This window comes from Gopherus flavomarginatus, chromosome 9, assembly GCF_025201925.1.
Source record: "Gopherus flavomarginatus isolate rGopFla2 chromosome 9, rGopFla2.mat.asm, whole genome shotgun sequence".
In the NCBI taxonomy this organism is placed as follows: Eukaryota; Metazoa; Chordata; order Testudines; family Testudinidae; genus Gopherus; species Gopherus flavomarginatus.
The window spans coordinates 53,817,373-53,839,889 of NC_066625.1; the positions used below are offsets into that span (position 1 = coordinate 53,817,373).

Consider the following 22,517-nt stretch of genomic DNA (forward strand, 5'->3'; position numbering starts at 1 on the left):
TTCCACACTTTCCTCTATGTACCCTGGTTCTACTTCCCCAAGCCCTGAAGGGTAGTTCTTGGGCCCCCATAACCTGTAAGACCTTGGCCCATAATTGTAGGGCCCCATCTTTCAGGTCCCCAGAAACCTCTTAAGAACAAGTGTTAAAAATAGGGGATTCTGCAACATTTTAGCAACTAAATGTTAGTTTAAGTCCAAATCAGCTTAACCTTGCATAACAACTGTGGTCCTCCTACAAAGTCTTATTTGTTGTGTGTGCTTAAGAAGGTCCTGACCTCAGTAACTTTTATTGTTTGATGGCTATTGCAGCATCAGACTTGGGCCTCATTTTATTTGTCAATGTACCCAATGATTGTAATGGTTTTATTGTATTCCCAATTATTATAACTATAATTGTTTGCATTTGTGTGTAGGTTATATCTGGTGTTTAGTCAATTGTAATGGTTTTAGTTATATTCACCTGGTTATAATTGTTTGGTTTATTTGCAACAGATCACCTGTGCCCTACAGTGACAACAACTACTGTAATAATCATAGATCAAGGGGCAAAGTGTTGTAGAAGCAGCCCACCTGGTCAGCAGTCCTAAATATAATTTTTCACCCCCTCATTGTCCTATTAGTTATGTTGGTTCTGCCTTAAAACAATTACATAAAGTGTGACCCATTCAGTACCCCTGGATTGAAGGGTCAAAAGGGGGACAATGTAGAACTGATATATGAAATTGTTTTTAATTGTTCACTTTATTAATGTAACGTCTGTTCACCATTCACTACACTTGTCTACATTGTAACTTCTGTTCAATGTTTACCATATTGTAATTCAAACCCCATTTTAAAACGCTTACTCCATTTTGTAAAAGCTTCCTTCATTTTTGCAAACCCTGCTGTAATCTTATTAGTTTAGTTTAGCTGTGTGACTGAGGTATGTATGGATGATGGAATCAACCTCCAGCCCCAGCCTGCCCTGATTAAATAGAGTTCAAACCCCACTAACTGAAGATGCAGACAAGAGCCCTAACAAAGTAAGAAGAGTCCACCCTAAAAAGAAAAGGTACAATAGAAGGAAGATCAAAGCCAGGTCCTAGGCTGAAAGTCATGCCTGCAATTGACAGGTGATCTATCCCCAAACCCAGAGGCAGCGTGACACAGCAAGACCTATAGACTCTGGATTCAAACTAAAGCCTACAAAAAGGATGGGTGAGATGGAAGACTTTGGAGGGGAACATTCTGCTGCCAACATGGAAGGGAATCGGTGCAGGCCCAACAGAGACCCAACTCATCCTTGTGCCCGGCTTTCCTGGCCCGTTAGCTGCCTCAAGCTATGAACCCAAGCTGCAAAATCAAGCCACGAACTCAAGCTATGTCCAGGACTGGTAACTATGCAGCAGCTGCAAAACATCTGATGGATGTGAATGTGTGTGTATGTGTATGAATGTGTGTGTGTGTGTATGTATAGGTATTAGGTATAATGTGTGTGTATAAGGATTAAAATATTAGTTATTGGTCATAAATCAGATTATCATAATAAATGTGGCATCTTTGTCTTGCCCCCTGAAAAGATCCTGTGTAGTTTTGTCTGTACAACATGCTTTCTCTGCCAGGCAAAAGAATTTTGGTGTCACACTGGGGGGGCAACCTGATTGACATCACTGGTAATGCTCCAGTGTAAATCTACTGCCCAGCACCCCGAGTGAGAGGAATACAGAACCTCCCCTCAAGAATGGGTGCTGCAGCCATGGTGCCCCCTCCAGGCTGGCGGGGGAAGGAGGACTGGAGCAGACCTCTCTCCAGATCCCATCTGTGTGCTACCAGGCAGAGAGGCCCATAAAGCTGGGATCTGAGTGGCCTTCTCAGTTCCTTCCTTCTCCACCCCCAGTGTAGGCCAGCCCGGATTACCAGCCAAACATAACTTTCTTCCTTCGGACTCGGTCATTCGGTACTTCCCCTTCCCTGGAGCTGAACTTTCCGGCTAGAATTGGGCTGGCTCCTTTTCAAACATTGTCCTCTGGGATGAAAGCATCACACGACACTCACACTGTGACTACCCCAGTGATGGCTCTGGAAGGTCTCACTGTCTTGCTTGGGACAGTCTTGCCTAGGATATCATCAGACTGCGTCATACCAAACTAGGGAGGGGAGATCCATTGCATTCCACTCCTCCACTCATTCTGTGATCTCATGGCAAGGTCTGATCTCAGTAAGGCTGTTCTGCTGCTGAGGCTGCACTGTGCTGCCTAGCTAAGTTGGCCTCTGCCACAACCACCCTACCCGATCTCTTCCTCCTTTGGGTGATGTACTGAGATCTGGGCTGGGGTCAGCTGACTCTGTGCCAGAAGGAATGAAGAAGTTGCTCCAGTGGGCACAGAGATAGATAGATAGAGGGCAGGGGAGTTTGGGGTGGTGGTCAGGGGGCAGGAGTGTGGATAGGGGTCAGGGCAGTCAGAGGGCGGAAAACCAGGGGTTCCAGGGGGGCAGTCAGGACAGGGGTTCAGGGGGTGATCAGGGGACAGGGAGAAGGGGTGGTTGTATAAGGCAGGGGTCTCGACGGGGCATTCAGGAATGACAGGAGGGGTTGGATGGGGCGGTGGGGGGCAGTCAGGGGGAGGGGTTCTGAAGGCTGACAGAGAGTAGGGAGGGGGTGGATGGGGCAGGAATCGGGGGGGGTCATCAGGGGGCAAGAGGCAGGGGGATCAGATAGGGGGTGGGGCCTGGCTACTCCTGGCTGTCTGGGGAGTCACAGGCTCCCCTAACCAGCCGTCTATACAATTTCTGAAACCTAATGTGGCTCTCAGGCCAAAAACTTTGCCCGCCCCTGCTCTACTGCCCCTAGCTGAAGACCAGATCTTGGTCCCCACTGAGCCAGCTTGGCACCAGTCTGGAGACACAAAGCAGCCTCCAGGCCTGTTTTGCCAATTACCTGGAGATTTTCCTGGCACAGGGGAAATCGCTGTGTGGGCAAGAGCCAGTTTAGCCAGCTCTATGCTACCCCCACCTGCCAGGGGTGTGGCTGGGGTAGAAGGACCAAAGGCCTGAACTGCTGTGCACCAGCAAAGCAGTCATTGCATGAGCTCACCTTGGACCAACTGTGCCTTGTGTTGGGGACTGGACTGGCAGAAAAATTCCTCTCTAGCTGCTTGCTCCCAGCTACGCCGGGTACTGCGGGGCTGGGGCCAAGGACCTGGCCCAGCAGCTCTTCCAGATTGCAGCATCGGGGCTGCTGAAGCCAGTCAAGCTGGAGCTGAAGAGGGGACTTCGAGAATATGTGATGCATGTCAACTGGGGGGGCATACACTATGCTGATTCAGCATCCCCCGAGTCAGCGTTTGGGGGGAGCCCCAGCCAAGCCCAGTCGTGCCTTTGACTCTGAAGCCCATGCTGAGAGGAGCAGCAAATGCCCGATGGAATAACTCCCCCACGCTCGCTCCCCCTCTGCGTCCCTGCACAATTTCACTAATTAAAATGCTGGAGCCCAGCTGCTGCAGTAATGAAAGAGTTCAGGGGAAGCTCGGCTCGGCAGGGCCCTGCAAGGTTTTTGGCTCTGCTCCCAGCCAGCCCTGTAATCATCGCTGACTCAGCAGGCAGCTTGGGCAAAGGTTCAGCCAGCCACCGTGCTTCCAATTTCTGCTCCAGCCCGGGTGACAGCATGCAGAAGCCTCAAGGGTCTGCCCAACAGAGCAGGTAGCAAGACCTGGTCCATTCCAGGGACTGCCCTCCGAAATCAGAACACTGGATTGGGAGAGGCAACTCGACCACCCCAGTTCAGTTCCACGGGGGGCAGGGGGGTGTTTGTACACCCTTGTGCTTTGCAATAGTAATTTCTCAGCCTCTCCTCCTGCAAGGGGGCTGGTTAGTTACAACAGGCATCCGAACTTCTCCACATAATCACTCAACATTTGTGCTTCTCTCCTCTCCTCTTACCTCCTGTTCCTTCAGTGGCTCGCTAAGTGGGGTCTTCTCCTCCTCCAGCCTGGATGTCTCACAAGGATCTGTCCTCCTCGTCTCTCTTTACCCCTTGCCTCTGGGGGATCTCATCCACTCACATGGCTTCAGCTACTGTCTTTATGCCAGTGACTCATAACTCTACCTCCCCTCTCCTGACCTGCCTCTCTACATCCAATCTGCATCTCGCCTTCTCTGAACTGATCTCCCCATCTTCCCTCCCTAACCTTTCCTGCTTCCTCTGTTGTGACTGATCACACCCCAGCCCCATCTGACACTCAGATCTAGGGGTCCTCTTTGACTCCTCCCCCTCTCCTTTGTCCCACCCATCATTGTGGGGTGTCCTAAACATGCTGCTTCTTCCTCTGGATAACATTACCGATGTTGGCACAGGGCTACTTGAGGATGGTAGTTATTGATTTCCTTTATTGATCTGAAATCTAACTATTTTGACTGTATCCGCTATCCCTTCCCTAACGCAGCCTCGGATATAGCTTTATCCAATTTTCTGTAAGGCCGGAAGGGACTGTTTGGATATGTTCTCTGACCTACACGGCACAGAGTATAGAAATTGACCTAGTGATTTCGACACTGAGCCCAATAACTTGCAGTTTAACTAAAGCGTGGGGTAACATCTTCCTGGCTGCCGCTGCACCAGTCGTTTGCATGTTGACATTCACTGCGGTGATGGGAGGGGTTCTCCTGTCACTGGAGTTCAGGGATTCTCAAACTTCATTGCACCGTGACCCCCTTATGACAACAAAAATGACTCCACGACCCCAGAAAGGGGGACTCAGGCCTGAGCCCACCGGAGCCCGCCTCCCCCTCCTTCAACCCTGGGCGAGGGACCTGTAACCTGAGCCCTGCTGCCTGGGCTGAAGCCAAAGACCGAGCCCCACTCCCCAGGGCTGAAGCCTTTGGGTTTCAGCCCCGGGCGGTGCAGCTCAGGCTTCGGCTTTGGCCCCAGGCAGCAGGACTCGGGCTTTAGCCCCAGGCTCCAGCAAGTCTAAACACCAGCCCTGGCAACCCCATTAAAATGGGGTTGTCACCCACTTTGGGGTCCTGACCCACAGTTTGAGAACCGCTGCTTAATTCACACACCCCACGAGAGGCAGTAGCTAGGTCAATGGAAGAATTCTTCCATTGACTCAGCACTGTCTGTACCAGTGGTTACATCAGCTTAACTACGTCGCTCGGCGTTGTGGCTTTTTACACCCCTGAGAGATGTAGCTGTGCTGATGTCAGTTCCCTGTGTCGACCAGCCCTGTGTGACCTAGTGGCCAAGTCCCATTTACACATGTGATTTAAGAGCCTAAGGCCTCGTCTACACCAGAAAATTAAGTCAAACTATCAAAATCAGTCGGGGTGTGAAAAATCCACAGCAGCGCAGTTAAGACAACTTAACCTCTGGTGTAGGCAGCATTAGGTCAACAGAAAAATTCTTCCATTGACCTGGCAACCACCTCTCGGGGAGATGGATTACCTACGCTGGTGGCAGTATCCTTCCTGTCAGTGTAGATTGTGTATATACTGAAGTGCTACTGTGGCATATAAGTGTAGACAAGCCCAGGGTGTCGCTGACTTTCATTAAAACTCAAAGTACTAAAGCCCAGGTCCTCAAGGGTATTTAAGCTCCTAACTCTCATTGATTTCAGTGGGAGCTAGGCACCTAAATACCTTTTAAAATCTGGTACTAAGTCACTTTTGAAATGGGATGTAGGTTCCTAAACCACTCAGATGCCCTTGAAAATATACTGTCTCTATGTGTGAGTGTGGACAGCACCTAGAGTATTGCAGAGGCAATGCGACTACAAACCTGTTGGATCAAAAAGTACGTCTACGGTGGCGTGTAGAGTAGGGACACTGCACACTCATGGGTGTCTATAGTGTGTAGATGGTGTGGGACGGCTTAGGTGAGTAGAGTGCGCTACACGCCTGAATCCCCCAGGGTACATACACTACATGGCTCTTTGCACACCCAAGCAGTGACTCCCGTCTACACTGCTGTTTGTAGCTGTGCAATGTCCTGCTGCCTCCCAACCCTTCCAGAGCCTTTCACTGCAAAGTGTAGACACACACTGCAGTGACAAGTGGGGATACAACCTGCCTTTCACTGCAGCTCGTTGGTACTCGACACACCACCGTAAGTGTGGACATAGCCAAAGAGAGACCCAAGGATTCAGTGCAATGGGCACAGAGTTGCCATGTGCGTCTGCAATCTCTCTTTCAGCAAATGGCTGGGTGTATTCAGCTCTCTCCCAAAACTCCACGCTATTCTATTTCTCCAGTCTCCAAAGGCTCAAGAATTCCCTTGGCGCTGCACAAAAAATGCTGGAGCGTCTGCATTAAAAAATGCCTTTGCAATGACTGGAGGCTGCCAGACCGTTTTTGACTGGAGATGACGCTGGTCCGAGGGAAGCTGGCCACATCTGGTGCTCAGCTGGGCTGCCTCAGAGAGACACATGGTTTGGGTTTGGCCACTTCAGACCTCCTGTTTCTGGTACAGGATTAGTGATCTCAATAGGGCTATAGATCACACACAGCACCTCAACACACAAAGCCCTGACTGGGTCATGCCCGGGAGGGTTTCACTGGAGAAGCTCTGGGTAACAACAATAATACTGTGAGTGTTTTACAAATATGAACTCATTAAGCCCGGAATGCCCTCAGGCCTGATCCTGCATTCCTCACCCATTCACACTCTCCGCAGTCAGCATAGCTCCACTGGAGTCCTTGGAGCAATGTTGATTTACACCAGCTGGGGTTCTGCCTGGGCACTGTGACTGTGCAAGCAATGCAGGATCAGACCCCTTGTGGTGCACTTATTATCCCCATTGTACAGCTATGGGAACCGAGGCACAGAGAGCAGAAGGGACTTGCCCTTGGTGCAAGAGTGGAAGAACCAGAGATAGAACCCAGGTGTCCTGGCTCCTGTTTCCCCAGATTTAACCATTAGAGTACACTCTGTCACGGTCAGTCTATCCTGAGAGCTGTGAACTGTTTCTTTATCCTCATTACAGAAAAGAAAAAGCTTTCCAGATGCCCCTCAATTTCAAAATCCTTGGGGTGCTACAGATGCCTCCCTTTTCCTGCCCTGAGCTCTCAGAGAGGCACATGACTTACCGTAAGCATGTGGCTGGCGTCCCGCCTGCTCCCGTGCAGGAATATTCCATGGTCAGGATTTTATTCTCAGGACAAGATTCGCTGCAGGAAAGATGAAGGAGGAGTTTAAGTCTAGTTTGTTCCTTCCAGATCGGCTCGCAGGCTGCCTTGGTTCCTAAAGCCACATCAGCCTGTCCCACCTGAGCGTCATAAGCACCTGTCAGTAGACACGGTTTGGTGGCTTGTGCTCACTGGCCTTGGGTCTGGAGTGACGTGAGGTCCTTAAGGTTGTATTTGTCAGAATTAACTGTCCCTCCAAACAGACCACATTACAGGCAAGTGCCCTTGGATACTTGTGACCCGAGAGGCTAGTCAAACGTTGGTGCCCTAACTGCGTCAGCCTAAGCGCTATGCCTCTTGCAGACTGATTAGGTGGGTGTAGTGGGCAACTTATATCTGCGGGAGCAACGCTGTAGTGTAGACACTTACAGAGTTAGGTCATCAGAAGGCAGCTTATAGCAACTTAACTCTGTAGTGCAGACCAGGCCCTATAGGCTTTCTTGTTTTTTTTTTTCTCTCTGGTCTTGGCTGGGTCCTCAGTTTCATTGTGATCTCTCACACACCCATACAAACCTACCCCAAGCAATACTCAGCCCAGAAGCACCTGGGCGGGTTCACACACACCTTTGTCTTGGGTGGCGTTTATGTTTACAGTTACGTTAACAGAAGGATGAGTTCACACCTACCAACCTCAATGAGTTTTTAACCCAAGGCATGACAAGGTTACACCCAGTTCATGACAATACGCTGCTCTTGGCCAGGGCTCCTAGCCAGTGGCCTGCCTGCCTTTACCTTGCTATTAGGTTAAGGTTTTGCCAAGGTTATTTTTAGTAAATGTCAGGAACAGATCATGGGCAATAAACAAAAAGTAATGGAAGCCTGTGACCTGTCCCTGACTTTTACTAAAAATAACTGTGACAAATGGAGCTGATAGAGGGAGGACTGAAGCACGAGTGGGGAGGGGCCCGGGGGATGGGAGCCCAAGCCCCACTGCAGAAGGATGGGGGGTGGGTCCAGCACCTACCACCTGAGCAGCTTGGAGTGGCTGGGAGCTCCACAGAGGCTGGGAGTTCCAGAGTCCCCTCGCCATCCACGGCAGCTCAAAACTCCAGGGTCCCTGCTGGCTGACAGCTCTTGCCCTCCACTGAGGTCTCTGAAAGTCACAGAATCTGTGACCTCCATTACATAATCTTACCCTTACCCATAGTGACCTGATATGATCTGCTAGCAACATACTGCTCGGACTGGGAAGTTACATTCTAGCGCTCTAGCCAGAGTCTTCTAGCCCTAGCTAAGGGCATCCCTTCAGTGCTTAGTGATCTTCCAGCCCTAGGTGGTATCGCTCCTGCTTTGTCTGGTGATCTAGTCACATGCCTGCCTTTGATAGTGAATGAGCGCTAGCTAACGTCATGCTGTTATAGCTAGTGATCACCAGCCCATGAAAATTTTGCTACACTGGCTAGTGAACAATCAAAGGGAATTACTGCTATTATTAGAATTGCCAAGCCTGGGGAGAAGGTGGTAGCTGTTCTTTATGTTATCTTGTTAGTTTTTTCATTAATAAAACCTAACCCCCAGGGTATGGGGGAGTTTTGATTCCCCAGTGTATGGATTGTGTCTAAAAGCAGGGCAGGAAAGGCAACTTGTCTTTGACGTAGAGTGCTCATGAGTTTCAAAGTGTGTGTGTGTGTGTGTGTGTGTGTGTGTGTGTGTGTGTGTGTGTGTGTGTGTGTGTGTGTGTGTGTGTGTGTGTGTGTGTGTGTGTGTGTGTTGCACTGGCAGTGTTGCCAGCCACAAATGTTAAACAAGCAGGAGTCCGTCCCCCAAAAGTCATAAGAGAGGCTTAAATATCATAAGAGTTTTTTTAAAGTAATAAAGGTGGGGCTCTTTATAGCTGCCTTCTGATTTCTTAGCCTGGGAGGCTGCACTCAAGTCACCTTTTCAAACTTTCCTGGGCTACAATCTCACTTTTTTAAAAACAAAAGCTGAGCATCTCGTCTGATCACATGACTCGTGGAACTAGGGCTTTAACCAAAACATCCAATATTGCGAGAGTTGGCAATGCTGCACTGGGCCAAAGTCATCCTGGCGGCACTCTTCCGCAGCTCACAGGAACCTCCCTGAAACACTCTCTAAACTCCATCCAACCCATTTCGTCCTTCAGTCACTGAGTTCCCCCTCCCAGGCAACTGTGCTGCCCTGAGATGACCACGGTGCTGACCCAGGAGCTGGAGCGGATCCCCGACCAGCTGGGCTACCTGGTGATCTGCGATGGAGCTGTGCTGGCGTCAGCCGGTGACCTGGAGAACGCCGAGCACACGGCCGGGGTGATCTCAGAGCTGGTGGCCACAGCCTGTGGCTTCCAGCTCCAGCATGGCCCCGACCCCCAGTTCAAATGCCTATCAGTGGTGTTCGGGGAGCACACTTTCCTGGTGACCATTTCCTGCCAGAAGATCTTCGTGGTGAAGCGACAGAACCACTTGTGGGAGCCGGTCGCTGTCTGAGCCGCGGGGGTGGGGTCCATGCACGAGTGTGGCTGGGTGAAATGGGGGGGAGGGCTCCCCTTGAGTTCCTGACCAGACTCTGGCTTGACCTGTGGGGGTGTCATAGGGGCTGGTCGGGGACTCCCCCCAGCTTTCCCCTGGCAGCACCTGCCCCCCATGGCTGCCTGAATAAAGCCTCTGCACCCGTTAGGGCTAGCTGGGTGGGGTCCCCCATTTCACCAGGATCCCCTGCTGGGGCAGAAGGGCTCCAGTAATGCCCCCTCTAAATACCCCCAACCGGTGGCGACAGGAGGAGAGGCTGCAGCAGCATCTGTGGGGCTCTCTGGAGATTTGGGGTGAGGGGAAATCTGCTCCAGCCAGGGGCCTCTCTGTAACTGTTTAGAGAATAAAGTGTCTTTCCTTAAAAAACAACAAAAAAAAAACTGTTAAACTCTCTGGCTGGACTCCTTGGTAACAACATCTGAGCCAGCTGCAGCAGTAACAACCCCGAGGGGGGTCTAAGAGTGGCCCGGAAAACCACACCGACTCACACCATGCGGTGGTTTGGGAGCTGGGTAAGGCAGAGTGTTCATGTGTCATGGGGAGGAGAGGAAGTTGTTGCGCTGCTGCGGGTAGGAGGTTTGGCAGCATTGGCCCCATCAACACAACTGGCGTGTCTGCAACATCTTTTGCAGATATTTTTTTGACAGGCATCAGGAGATGTGTCATTGCTTCCAGTTAGTCCTTTATGCAACACCAGGAAAAACAATTTACTTGGACGCGCCACAAAACGTGAGGCAGGGAATTGAGGGTCGGCGCCTCAGTTGCTCTACGTTGGCATAGATCCACTGAAGTCAACAGAGCCAGCGTGTCTGTTTATGCCAGGGGAGGATCTGGCCCTTAGCAAATACTTTGGTGCTTTTGTCCTTAGCTATACATCATTCTGCTCAGACAGGCTGTCTGTCTGTCTGTCTTGCAGATGAGTGGGATCTTTCTCTCTCTCGTTCTGCAGCACCAAACATGTTAACAAAACAGATGGGCCTGATTTGGGGCCTCGCTCTTATCCCCAGGTTGACACTGGTGTAACCCCACTGACTGTAAGGGAATTATGTCTGATTTTCCCTCCCGTAAGTGAGAAGAGAATCGGAGTCCAAACCTGAAGTCCTTCCTCCCTCAGAATTCCCGGGGGGTCAGATTCAGACCTGATGGAAGCAGATGTAGTGTCAGCGGGGTCACTAGAGTTAGTCCTTCTTAAACCAGGCTGGAAGTCAGCTCCCTGACCTCAGTTACAAATGCTGAAGGGGTAAGGAAAGGTGTTTGTGTGCAAAGCCTGTTCCAAGCACCCCTTCAGGGGGACAAGAACCACATGGCCCCGGGGTCCTTCCTCCATGGGATGGGCAAAGGCATGTGGTGATCCTGACACTGGAGGCTGCAGTAGCTTTTGATGATAAACTCTCTGGGGCAAGGGCTGTCTTCAGACACATTTGTACAGCCCTTAGCGCAATGAGGCCCCACTGAGCTCAGTTTATTCCAGTCCCCCACTTGTCCACATTACAAAGCAACCACACACCTTGGCCCAATTGTCAGTCCGTGCTGCACTCTGATGCTGTAGGGCCAGACTGAGCTGCATAGGGGCTCGGGGCTCTGAGCTGCAGAGGGGCTCTGGGGATTAGTAACAGGGTCTGGATCCCTTTGCTGCCAGATCATTAGTTCAGTGCTGGCCCAGGTTGCAAGCGCTGAAAATCATTTACCAGCTGAGGGCTGCTCAGTGGCTTGTGTGAAATGGGTCCAGTTCCTAGGGCACAACTGCCAAATGCAATTAACGCTAATTGGCAACCCCTTGGTGGCCCTCCCAGAAGAGAGGCTAGGGACTGAATGCACAATGGAGACGGAACTCTTTCTTCTGTCCACACTCAAGAGGTGGGGAAGCTCTTGCTGCCAGGGCCCATGCTGTGCCTGCCCTGTAGACAAATCCACAGAGGACCTGTCATCTACAGGGCTATTGTCAGCCCAACACTAAATGCATCTTTAAACAAAACAACACAAAGGATTGACCTACAGTGAAAGGGCTGCAATAGGACCCAGCACTGGAGTAGCAGGGGGGCTTCAGGTGAGGACTGAGGGGGGGGGCACTGGCAGAGCTAAGGCGGGGAAGCCCAGGACTGCAATAGCAGGTGGGCTGCAGGTAAGGACTGGGGGGGGGGCACTGGCAGAGCTAGGGGGAACCTGGGACTGGAATAGCAGGGGGGCTGCAGGTGAGGACTGGGAGGGCACTGGCAGAGCTGGGGGGGGGGAAGCCCAGGACTGCAATAGCAGGGGGGCTGCAGGTAAGGACTGGGGGGGGCACTGGCAGAGCTGGGGGGAGCCCGGGACTGGAATAGCAGAGGGGGCTGCAGGTGAGGACTGGGGGGCACTGGCAGAGCTGGGTGGGAGCCTGGGACTGAAATAGCAGGGGGGCTGCAGGTGAGGACTGGGGGGCACTGGCAGAGCTGGGGGGAGCCCGGGACTGGAATAGCAAGGGGCTGCAGGTGAGGATTGGGGGGCACTGGCAGAGCTGGGGGGGAGCCCTGGACTGGAATAGTAGGGGGCTGCAGGTGAGGACTGGGGGGCAGTGGCAGAGCTGGGGGGAGCCCGGGACTGGAATAGCAGGGGGCTGCAGGTGAGGACTGGGGGGCACTGGCAGAGCTGGGGGAGGGGGAAGCCCAGGACTGCAATAGCAGAGGGGCTGCAGGTAAGGACTGGAGGGGGGGCACTGGCAGAGCTGGGGGGAGCCCGGGACTGGAATAGCAGAGGGGGCTGCAGGTGAGGACTGGGGGGCACTGGCAGAGCTGGGTGGGAGCCTGGGACTGAAATAGCAGGGGGGCTGCAGGTGAGGACTGGGGGGCACTGGCAGAGCTGGGGGGAGCCCGGGACTGGAATAGCAGGGGGGCTGCAGGTGAGGACTGGGGGGCACTGGCAGAGCTGGGCAGGAGCCTGGGACTGAAATAGCAGGGGGGCTGCAGGTGAGGACTGGGGGGCACTGGCAGAGCTGGGGGGAGCCCGGGACTGGAATAGCAAGGGGCTGCAGGTGAGGACTGGGGGGCACTGGCAGAGCTGGGGGGGAGCCCTGGACTGGAATAGTAGGGGGCTGCAGGTGAGGACTGGGGGGCAGTGGCAGAGCTGGGGGGAGCCCGGGACTGGAATAGCAGGGGGCTGCAGGTGAGGACTGGGGGGCACTGGCAGAGCTGGGGGAGGGGGAAGCCCAGGACTGCAATAGCAGAGGGGCTGCAGGTAAGGACTGGAGGGGGGGCACTGGCAGAGCTGGGGGGAGCCTGGGACTGGAATAGCAGAGGGGGCTGCAGGTGAGGACTGGAGGGCACTGGCAGAGCTGGGCGGGAGCCTGGGACTGGAAAAGCAGGGGACTGCAGGTGAGGACTGGGGGGCACTGGCAGAGCTGGGGGGGGAGCCCGCGACTGGAATAGCAAGGGGCTGCAGGTGAGGATTGGGGGGCACTGGCAGAGCTGGGGGAAGCCCAGGACTGCAATAGCAGGGGGGCTGCAGGTAAGGACTGGGGGGGGGCACTGGCAGAGCTGGGGGAAGCCCGGGACTGGAATAGCAGAGGGGGCTGCAGGTGAGGACTGGGGGGCACTGGCAGAGCTGGAGGGGGGGAGCCCGGGATTGGAATAGCAGGGGGCTGCAGGTGAGGACGGGGAGGCACTGGCAGAGCTGGGGGAGGAACCTGGAACTGGAATAACGGGGGGGGCTGCAGATGAGGACTGGGGGGGGGCACTGGCAGAGCTGGGGGGGAGCCCGGGACTGGAATAACAGAGGGGCTGCAGTTGAGGACTGGGGGGCACTGGCAGAGCTGGAGGGGGGGAGCCCGGGATTGGAATAGCAGGGGGCTGCAGGTGAGGACGGGGAGGCACTGGCAGAGCTGGGGGAGGAACCTGGAACTGGAATAACGGGGGGGGCTGCAGATGAGGACTGGGGGGGGGGCACTGGCAGAGCTGGGGGGAGCCGGGGACTGGAATAGCAGGTGCTGGCTCAGCCCCAGGAGCTCAGCGGCTCTGAGGATAAGTGGCAGGTGCCAGGCACCAGAGACCTGTGTAAGGAGAGTCCCGTCGGGCTCGCCAGTGACCTGCGGAGGGGCAAGACGGGGGGTGCCGGCTAGTGGCCGAGAAGCTGCGCCCGCCCCGTCACGCTCCTTACGGGAAGGAGCCGTTCGAGCTTCCCAGGCGGGGCCCGAGCGCAGAACTGAGGGTTGCGGGGGTGGGTTCGCCAGGGCAGAGCAGGGAGCAGGCTCGGCTGCGCCCCGGCCCCGATCCGCCCCACACACCCCGGCCACGGGGCTCGCTGCTCCCCAGCGGGAGCCCAGGGCTTGCCTCGGAGCCCGGCCCGGCCCCCTCGCCCCGCAGCCCCAAGCGCCCCGCGTCTCACCTCTGCCGATCCCCGGAGAGCGGCGGGAAGGGGCCGGAGAGCAGGGAAGCGAAGAGCAGCTCGGCTTCCAGCAGGCGCAGCATCGCCCTGGACTCCCTCCCCAGCGCACCCCTCACAGCCGGGCCATGCGGGACCCCGCTAGGGGCTGGCGGCTCTGGGCCAGCTCGGCTTCTCCCGCTGCTCCCCCTGCCTGGCAGCCCGGCGCCCAGTCCCTGCGCAGGGTGTCCTCAGCTCCGCTCTCTCCTGGGCTATCTGCCCGTCTGGCTCCGCCGCCCTGCACCCAGGCTCCCTGGCCCGAAGTCAGAGCTCAGCCCTCCTCGGATCCCTGCCTTCTTCGCCGCTTCGCCCTCGCCTTTTGTGTCCTGGCCGAGAGCCCCCTCTCCTGGTGCCAAAGGCTGCGTCCCGCTCCACCAAGACCTGCCCAGAGCCCGCAGCTTCTTTCCCAGGCCCGCCAGCTCTCCCTGGAGCATCCTTCTTCTGCCAGCCCAGCCCGGATCTTGTTCAATCTCCAGGAGCTCTCCGGAATTGTGCCTGGATCTTGCTACATCTTAACCCTCTCCCCCTGCGGGGATACCGATGATGGGCCTGCAGCCAGACAGGGAACTGGCCACAGGTTATGGGCCCCAACGATAGGGTGACCAGATGTCCTGATTTTATAGGGACAGTCCCAATTTTGGGAGCTTTTTCTTATATAGGCTCCTATTACCAGGAGCGGTGCCAGGGTTTCTGACGCCCTAGGCAGACGGCCATTTCGCTGCCCCCCGCGGCCCCGGTGGACCTACCACAGTCATGCCGGCAGATGGTCCGCTGCTGGAAAGGCTCCGGTGGAGCTGCCGCAGTGATGCCGGCGAGCGGTCTGCTGGTCTAAAGGCTCCGGTGGACCTGCCGCAGGCATGACTGCGGTAGGTCCGCTGGAGCCTTTAGACCAGTGCACTGTCCGCCGAAATGACTGCAGCAGCTCCACCAGAGCTTTTCCAGCAGCGGACTGTCTGCTGGCATGACTGCAGTAGATCCACTGGACCCGCGTGCTGCCCCCCTGGCAAAATAGCGCCCCCTAAAAATTCTGGCGCCCTAGGCCATTGCCTAGGTCACCTAAATGGTAGCGCCGGCCCTGCCTATTACCCCCCACCCCATCCCAATTTTTCACACCTGCCCTCTGGTCACCCTACCGGGGCATGTCCAGTTAAAATGGGTGCCAAAGCCATGTAGAGTGGGAGTAGAGACTAGCACTGAGGGAGGAATGGTAGCACTTTTTCATCTTCTTTTGCGCCCCTTGCCAAAAAAGTGTAAAGGGACCTTTGTGGAACTGAGAGTCAGGCCCTGTTTATTTACCCAGCACAGGCATTGGGCATGGCACTAGGGAGAGGAATGGGCTATGAGGGGCCTGATTCTCCTTTCCCATGGGTGTAAATCAGGCCCAACTCCCCTGGAGTTGGTGGAATTTCACCCCTGTCTGGGCACAGGGGGGAGGTCCCATGCAGCTAAAGTGCATTATTGTCCTGGTGATGGATGTTGTCTCCAGTCAGGACAAATACAAAACTCCCAAGTTCAGCTCGGAGCACCTTGCCGATCATTTGAAACCAGGAGACCAGGATGGCAAACATCAGCTTACTCCTTCCACCAGCCAGGGGCACCCAATCAAACACCAACACCTCCATGGCATGGCCTAGCCTTGGTCCCCTTCCTCTCTGCAAAGGCCAGCTGAATCAAATGAGCCCTGCCCTTCACCAGTCTTTTGGACTAGGGATGACAGGGAATTTCAGAGCCCCTGGGGCCCTCATGGAGAAGGCCCTGCCAGCTGCCAGCCCGCCATCACCTCTAAGCATCAGTCTCCTAAGAGAAGGGGGAGAAGTTTTCTCTCTGGAGGAATTTAAAATAACAAAACATTGAGAATGATCCTGTGCTGGCAGGGAGATCAACTGAAGGACCTTCCGCCCATGGGCCAGACTGGCAGCATGTGTAACTCAGCCTCGCTCCATAAACTTCAATGGTGTGATGCCAATTTACACCAATTGAGGATCTGACCCTTGAGATTTTATGGGCCAGATTCTGATGTCAGTTACACCAGTAACTGGCCCTAGTCTCTCCCCTTCCAGAGGCTGATTGTGATATATGTGGAGTTTACACCTGAAGCTATTTCAGGGTCACAACCAAACCTTACAAACAGCACTGGGGAAGCGCTTGGTGTCAGAGGCTGTTCTTGTTGACCTGTGCTGCTGGCTTTGGCATAGCTGTGTTGAGTTCATGAACCCTTCCCCTGTAATTTAAACCCAGGGATCTTTAAAGCATGATTCAATGTAAAAACCCAACTAACTTGTTTTGCTAGCTAAGGAGTAACCTGTGCTATCTATTCAGGACACATTCTGCCACCCAGTGCATAGGAGTGATGCCTGCATCAGAGGTGCTGCATGGATTGGGTCACTGATATTTTTCTCTTGCCCTTTTCTGTACCTCCCCTCTGCTCCCGACCCAGCCTTCCTCATATTTGCTTCTTACTCTGCACACTCTTGGCTCTGTTTTTATCTTCTCTTCTCCTTTTCTCATGGTCTAGCTTAAGTAGGATGTGAGCCTGATCAAGTATGTGATCAAATCGAACCTACACACGCACAGTATCTGCTTGGCTTTGAAATTAGCAAAAGGAGCTCCCTAGTCATAAGCAAGTTCATTCATCCCCAAGGATTTTGTAGGATGAAAGATATCCCTCCACCACATGAACACCAGCAGATACTGTAGCCTGAGACAAATGAAACTCATCTCATGAGTGAGAAATCTAAGCCAGGCACCTCGCCTGCTTCCCTGATTAGAGAAATTTGGACACGGGATAAATGCCAGTAAGAGATGGTTATGAATCAGTGGTTCTCAACTGTTTCTATACTATGCACTCAGAAAAAAGTTACAAGACTTCCCTTCCATAAAATTCCTTGTCCCATCCCATCCAGCCATAAAGAACAGGAGGAGGTCATGCCCCCCAATATGTCTTTGTGACCCCATGCAGTCGCAGCCGCCGAAGACTGAGATAGATAAGACAAGGAACCAGGAGTCTGGGGACCTTGTGTCCATGCTGAGGGAAAGCGCTGTTTGTGAAATCTAAACCCTGCTCCAGTTGCAGTCAATGGCTGTCAGTCAAAGCAGGATTGGGTGCCCAGGAATCTTGGAGTCAATGTAGGTCTTAAAAAACAAACCTCAAAACTTGTGTCTGGTTCATATGTCAGACAGGAGCATGTGGGGCATGAAGGAGGGTGGGGGGAGCAGATGGCAGAGCTGTGTAGCGTTTTTTTTTAGTTGCAGCACTGGATGCAGCACAGGTGGCAGGAATGCCAAAAGCTGTCTGGGGCTAGATCCTCATCTGGAGTAAACTGGGGTAGTAGCTCCATCAAAACCCTGCATGTCTGTGGGATAAGGCTGGATCTCCTCAACTCTAGGCAGCTCTGAGGTAGGCATGTGAAATTTAAACCAGGGCTGGGACTGGGAGAGCAGCTTCACAAAGCCAGGAGAAGCATGGGTGGGAGCCTCTCGCTGCCCTCCCGCTGGGTTCTCCTGAAGATCAATAGCCCTGTTTTCTCAAACTCTGCTTCCACTGAGTCAATGGTGAAACCCCCAGAGACAGTTGGCAGAGTTTGGCCAGTGCTAAGCCCCTTTGAAAATCCCACCCTCTTCACAGGAAAAATAAGGCCTTTCTGGATTTGGAACCAAAACTACAGAGACAGATTTGGATCCTGGCATCTGAATCCTGCATCCCTGAAATTTGAAGGAGTCTGGGATTTGAGGTTCTGGTTTTACCAACCACAGAGAGAGGACAGCTGCCCTCCAACTCCTGGGATCCCTGCGTTCCACTCCCTAGCTCAAACCTCTGCAGTCTGCAGCAGAATTTTCCTGCTTATGTTCCCCCACTCCACACACACACGGCTTTCTAAAGACCATTCCCTATCAGAGAGCGATCAGTCTGGCCTGGCACAGCAGGCTGGCTGTCACACACAGCCACTGTCCCTTCTTTCTCGGATGTGGCGCAGCCTTGGAGGCAGGATACCAGAGCAGAGATGCAATTTTCAACTTAACTTCAGGTGGCACTGCTGTCCCATTTCCTTCTGAGGAAGAGCTGATTTCTAAGCTATCCAGAGGTCTTTATCAATCATGTAATGACCAGCTAGATATGCTGCAGAGACACCGTGGAAAGCCCAGACTTTAGCTGGTCAGATGATGGCTGGTGCTTGTGGGTGAATGAGTTCTTAAGCCTAAAATGATCCAGATGGTTCTTTTCATTGTACATTGTTGACAGAGCTGAGTAGTGCAGAGAAGGGGTAGGATGAAGGGGTGGAGTTTAAAGGATTTGATTTCTGATTGCTGGTCCAAACGTTAACTGCGCCTGCTATTCTACAGTGCCTGTCCTGCAAAAGACTTTGTCCCCACTGGAGGTGTGGAAGGCCCATGGTCTCGTCTATTAAATGATCTTGTTGCGCTTTTGCTTTCTGATCTGCCTCCAAATCTCATTGTCACAACCCACACAATACGGGAGTTGTTCAAAGGGAGAACGGGGCCTTTGGGGGCATGTCAGGGAGTGGACAATTCATAAAAATTTTGTTCAGTGACAGCAGAGACTGCGTTTTTGGCTGTTTCCTTCTGTGAAGGGAGTGAACACCTGCCACAGAGGAAGCTGATGGTTACAGAGTAACAGCCAGAAGCTTGTCGTTTTCATTTCCCCTGGAGTTATTTCAGCTTCTCTTTGCTCTAGCGCTGACGAAAGCTTGACTGACTGATCACCCAGTCATAGTATCACAGTTCCGCCCATATATGCGCGTGCATGTGTAAGCATATATATGGACTCGTGTACTGGTTTTACTTCTTCTTTTGGCTACTGTGTGCTGTTGCTGGTTGGGGGATGAGCAGCAGGTTGCTGATATTTCTACTGCCCTTTGCCACTCCCTGATAATACATCTTGGGAAACAGAGTCAACTGACTGACTCCTCGATGTGTCCTTATTATGCCACAACCAGGAAGTCTGGAATGTGTTTGCCTATTCAACAAGAGCCTGATCCAACTCCCATCCTTCATCTAAACTCCCATGTTGCAGTCACACCATGTTTATGTCTGATCACATCAGTAAAAAAATTGTGTACATAATAATCATTTTATACATATATAATGCCTTTAACCCAGGATGTGTCCAGAGCAAATTAAAAAACAATCTGCAAACAATGCACATGTGTTATTTCATGTTCCATAGCACATGGCAACAGTATGTTGCAATTTAGGACAGGAAGTGACAGATCCCTTTACTTTCCTGCATTGAATCTGTACAGATGATTTAGGATGTCACAATGTACTTCTCTGAGGTGCAGCTTGGCCAGGACAAAAGGGATAACAGATCTAATTTTACAAAGGGCTCTGTGGGATCTTACTGATTACATGGGGTCAGAAGTTCAGTTTTATATCTCATCAAAACATGAATCTTCTCATAGCACAATGCCCATTAGCATCAGGCTGGGGCTTTTGTTCAGTACTGAATCCAAGGGATGAGTTCCCCCGTGACTGAATTGCCAGCACCACTTTGTGCAGCATCTTGGCTTTTCACTGGGCGTTTCACATCCCAAATGCCGACCTGGCCTGATACTATGCTGCTTATGAGAGCACGCAGCACGAGATGGGACAGCTTCAGGCTTTGCTCTTTTCAGAGTCAAACGACTCTCTGGGAATTGGATTAAATGTGTTTGTAACTTTTTGGATTTTGTGGCTTCTTATGGAGGGTCTCTGGGCTTGAGAGCCAAGGTTGTCTGTTGGGCTGTCCTGATGTTGAGGGGATTCTCCTGATTTTGAGGTGGCAGTCCCATGACCTTGAAGTTGGGCTTAGAAACCTTTTAAAGCGCCCTGAAATATATTGTGGGCTGTTGCAATGCATTGTGACACTATATCATGACATGATGTGGCAACCCCAGGGATCACGCATGAGTCCATGCTAGTACAGTGCTTTGAAGATGTAAGATGTCATGGAAATGCCAATAGGCTTCTCTGCCAACCATACACTGATGACATCCATCCCTGTAGCATGTGCATCAGCTGCGGACTCACTGTGCCTGAATGAGGGAAGTTTGTGGGTGAGAAGCGGAGCTAGTTCAGGCTCAGTGCGGGGAAAACGGAAATGACACTGGTAGGAAGGGAGAAGTTCTTTGAGGAAATAGAAGCAGCTATGACAGCTAATGTGGTGGTAGGTATTTACTCTCTGACTGACCTGATTGCCAAGCTGGTGCACAATAATATCCTACTATTATTTATTTGTATTTGCAGTAGCACCCAGAGTCCCCAGTCAGGAACAGGGCCCCATTGTGCTATGAACTGTGCAAATCCCTTATAGCTAAGGTACTCATAGACTGCTAATCACCATAATATCTTGGTGTGATCTTACTCGACTCATAACATATTTTGCTTGTCTGTTGTACCCTCCCCTTCCCTCCCTGGTTTGTCTATTAAGATCTCTGGAGCTGGGACTCTGTTATGCTATGTTTGGAGAGAACTTAGCACAATGCAGCTCCCATTCCAGTGGCTACAATAATAAAATAAAATAATAATAATAACAAAGAAGCCTTCATGCTCAAATAGCAGGTGTAAACAGAAATGCCTGTTTCCAGTTAGCTAAAAGGCTGCACTTCTTCCTCGCAGTCTCAGACCTAGCCACTCTGATCCATGTCTTTGTCACCATCCAGGCTGGGCAGAAGCATCAGTAAATCCAACAACAGTGGTTGGCTTTGCAGGACCGCACTAGACTGAGGAAAGCATGTCACACCAGCACTCTGAGCTCTGCATTGGCTCCCTGGCCAGTTCCTGGGATTGGCCTCTAGGACGTGGTATTATTCTTCAAAGGCCAAAAAAAGTTATGGGGGAGCCTGTCTCTCACTGCTCCCCTGTGACAGCTGTGGTCAGCAGAGGTGCTGCAGTTGAAGGAGTCCAGAATGAAGGACTTGGAGTCAGACTGTGGCATTCCCAACCACCAAAGATCAGTGAGAGCCACCATTAGGACTTGTCCTCTGGGCAAGCCACCTGTCACTGACAACAGCTGTAGAATAGCTGATCTCCCACGTGGAGACAAAGGGAGAACACCACACTTCACGAAGCAGCATCAACCACGAATAGTCCTTTCAGATGGACCCGATGTGGTTGGAAACGTGTGTATAAGGGGCCTAGATACCACAGCGACGGGCAGGTTAAGACGCTCCTAGATGGATTCGGATGTACCTAGGGAAATATTAAACGGATCCAGTCAATTTGGGGTCGTGTAAGTCCTGTGCAAACGTGACTTAGCATCACGTCATCATGCCCGGCACAAGCATCAGACCACTGAGCAAGCTTTTCGCAGCCTGCAGGACAAAACATTACCACCCCATCCACCACCAGTTAGGCGTCTCAAACCTGTTGCCCTCGGCCTCCTCTATTTACTAACTCAGTTATCTGCCGCCTCTCCCTCTCTCGTCCCATGTGTAAATCCCCTTCCTCCCTTCGCCCCCCGAATCAATGCGCCAGGATGCCCAGCAGGTGGCGCATCATCCTTGCCCACACCTCGCCTGAGAGCTGGGCGAGCCTCGGCGGCGCAGGCGCGGTGCTAGAGGCGGACGGATCCGGGTCCGGGCCCGGGCTCTGTTTCCTTTCACCAGGCCTGCGAGCTCCCCTCCAACTGTGCCCGAGAGGGAGCGGGGCGGGGGAGAGAGCGAGCGAGCGAGCGAGCCCCGCAACGACCGCACCGCCTCCTTCCCCAGGGATCGCACAGGGCCTCCCCACTCCCTCCAGGCCGGTAGTGGGCTGAACCCCCCCGCCCCTTCCCGTGCCGTCTGCAGTGCTCCCGGCGCGCTGCGAACCCCGGGAGCTGCAGCGTTCCGGGATCGAACGCTCGCCGCGTTCCAAGAAAGCCGGCAGCGTTCGAAATTGGAATCCTCCCGTCGGCCGCTGCTACATTGTTTCCTCTTCCCCACCCCCTCTCCCCGATCCCCCTTGCCCCCGGCCCCACTGCTATCCGAGCACCCACCCCGACCCCACCCCTTTGTACCTCTCCCGCTTCCCCTCACCTCCGTCCCCGGCCCAGCAGCGCCCGGGGACCCCCCCCCCCCGCCGCATGGAATATCCGGCAGCTGGCTGAGCCCCACGCTGAGAAGCCGGCTCCCCGACGGGGAAACGAAGCTGGAGGCAACTCGGAGCCTGTAGAGAGGTGAGTACCCGAGACCCCCACCACTCTCACACTTTGGGGAGAGTTGGAAGTGGTTACTGTAGGGGCCGAAGCTGCATCCTCCTCCTCGCTGCTCCACAGCCCCCCCAGACTGCACCTGGGTGGATGTACCTTAGGATCATAGTTTACCCCAACTTCTATTCCTCTGGTGGGTCTGAATAATCCTGGGAACTGTGTCACTCAGGGTGCACCCCGTGCTCAGATGGGATTATAGCCCTGCCGTCTGACTCCAGCCCAGCCATAGAGAGCCATCTGGGACTTGCAGAAGGCCTATAACCCCTGTGTGGGCACTGATGAATGATTTCCTGGCC

The 22,517-nt window shown here is 53.3% G+C and overlaps 3 protein-coding genes across 4 annotated transcripts in view; 2 read left to right on the forward strand and 1 right to left on the reverse strand.

The window, feature by feature from the left end:
- LOC127057768 (collagen and calcium-binding EGF domain-containing protein 1-like) overlaps nt 1-14,305 on the reverse strand; it is a 38,189-nt gene extending 23,884 nt beyond the window's left edge. Inside the window, exons 1-2 of the mRNA XM_050966826.1 lie at nt 14,001-14,305; nt 7,063-7,143 (exon numbers count right to left, since the gene is read on the reverse strand). Coding sequence (XP_050822783.1) covers nt 7,063-7,143; nt 14,001-14,083 — 164 coding nt within the window. The 5' untranslated portion in view covers nt 14,084-14,305. The remainder of the gene's footprint in view (nt 1-7,062; nt 7,144-14,000) is intronic.
- On the forward strand, nt 9,299-9,799 carry LOC127057786 (ragulator complex protein LAMTOR4-like). Its single transcript, XM_050966855.1, has one exon. It carries the CDS (start codon nt 9,306-9,308, stop codon nt 9,603-9,605), a length of 300 nt encoding a protein of 99 aa, XP_050822812.1. The 5' UTR covers nt 9,299-9,305; the 3' UTR covers nt 9,606-9,799.
- Nucleotides 14,306-21,637: 7,332 nt separating the features above from the next.
- CSK (C-terminal Src kinase) overlaps nt 21,638-22,517 on the forward strand; it is a 64,527-nt gene continuing 63,647 nt past the window's right edge. For both annotated transcript variants that reach the window (XM_050966801.1, XM_050966800.1), the window contains exon 1: nt 21,638-22,188. The gene's annotated coding sequence lies outside the window, so the exon portion shown is untranslated. The remainder of the gene's footprint in view (nt 22,189-22,517) is intronic.

Coding starts and splice junctions, on each gene's coding strand:
- LOC127057786 (XM_050966855.1), top strand. CDS start 9,306: ATGACCACGGTGCTGACCCAGGAGCTGGAGCGGATCCCCGACCAGCTG.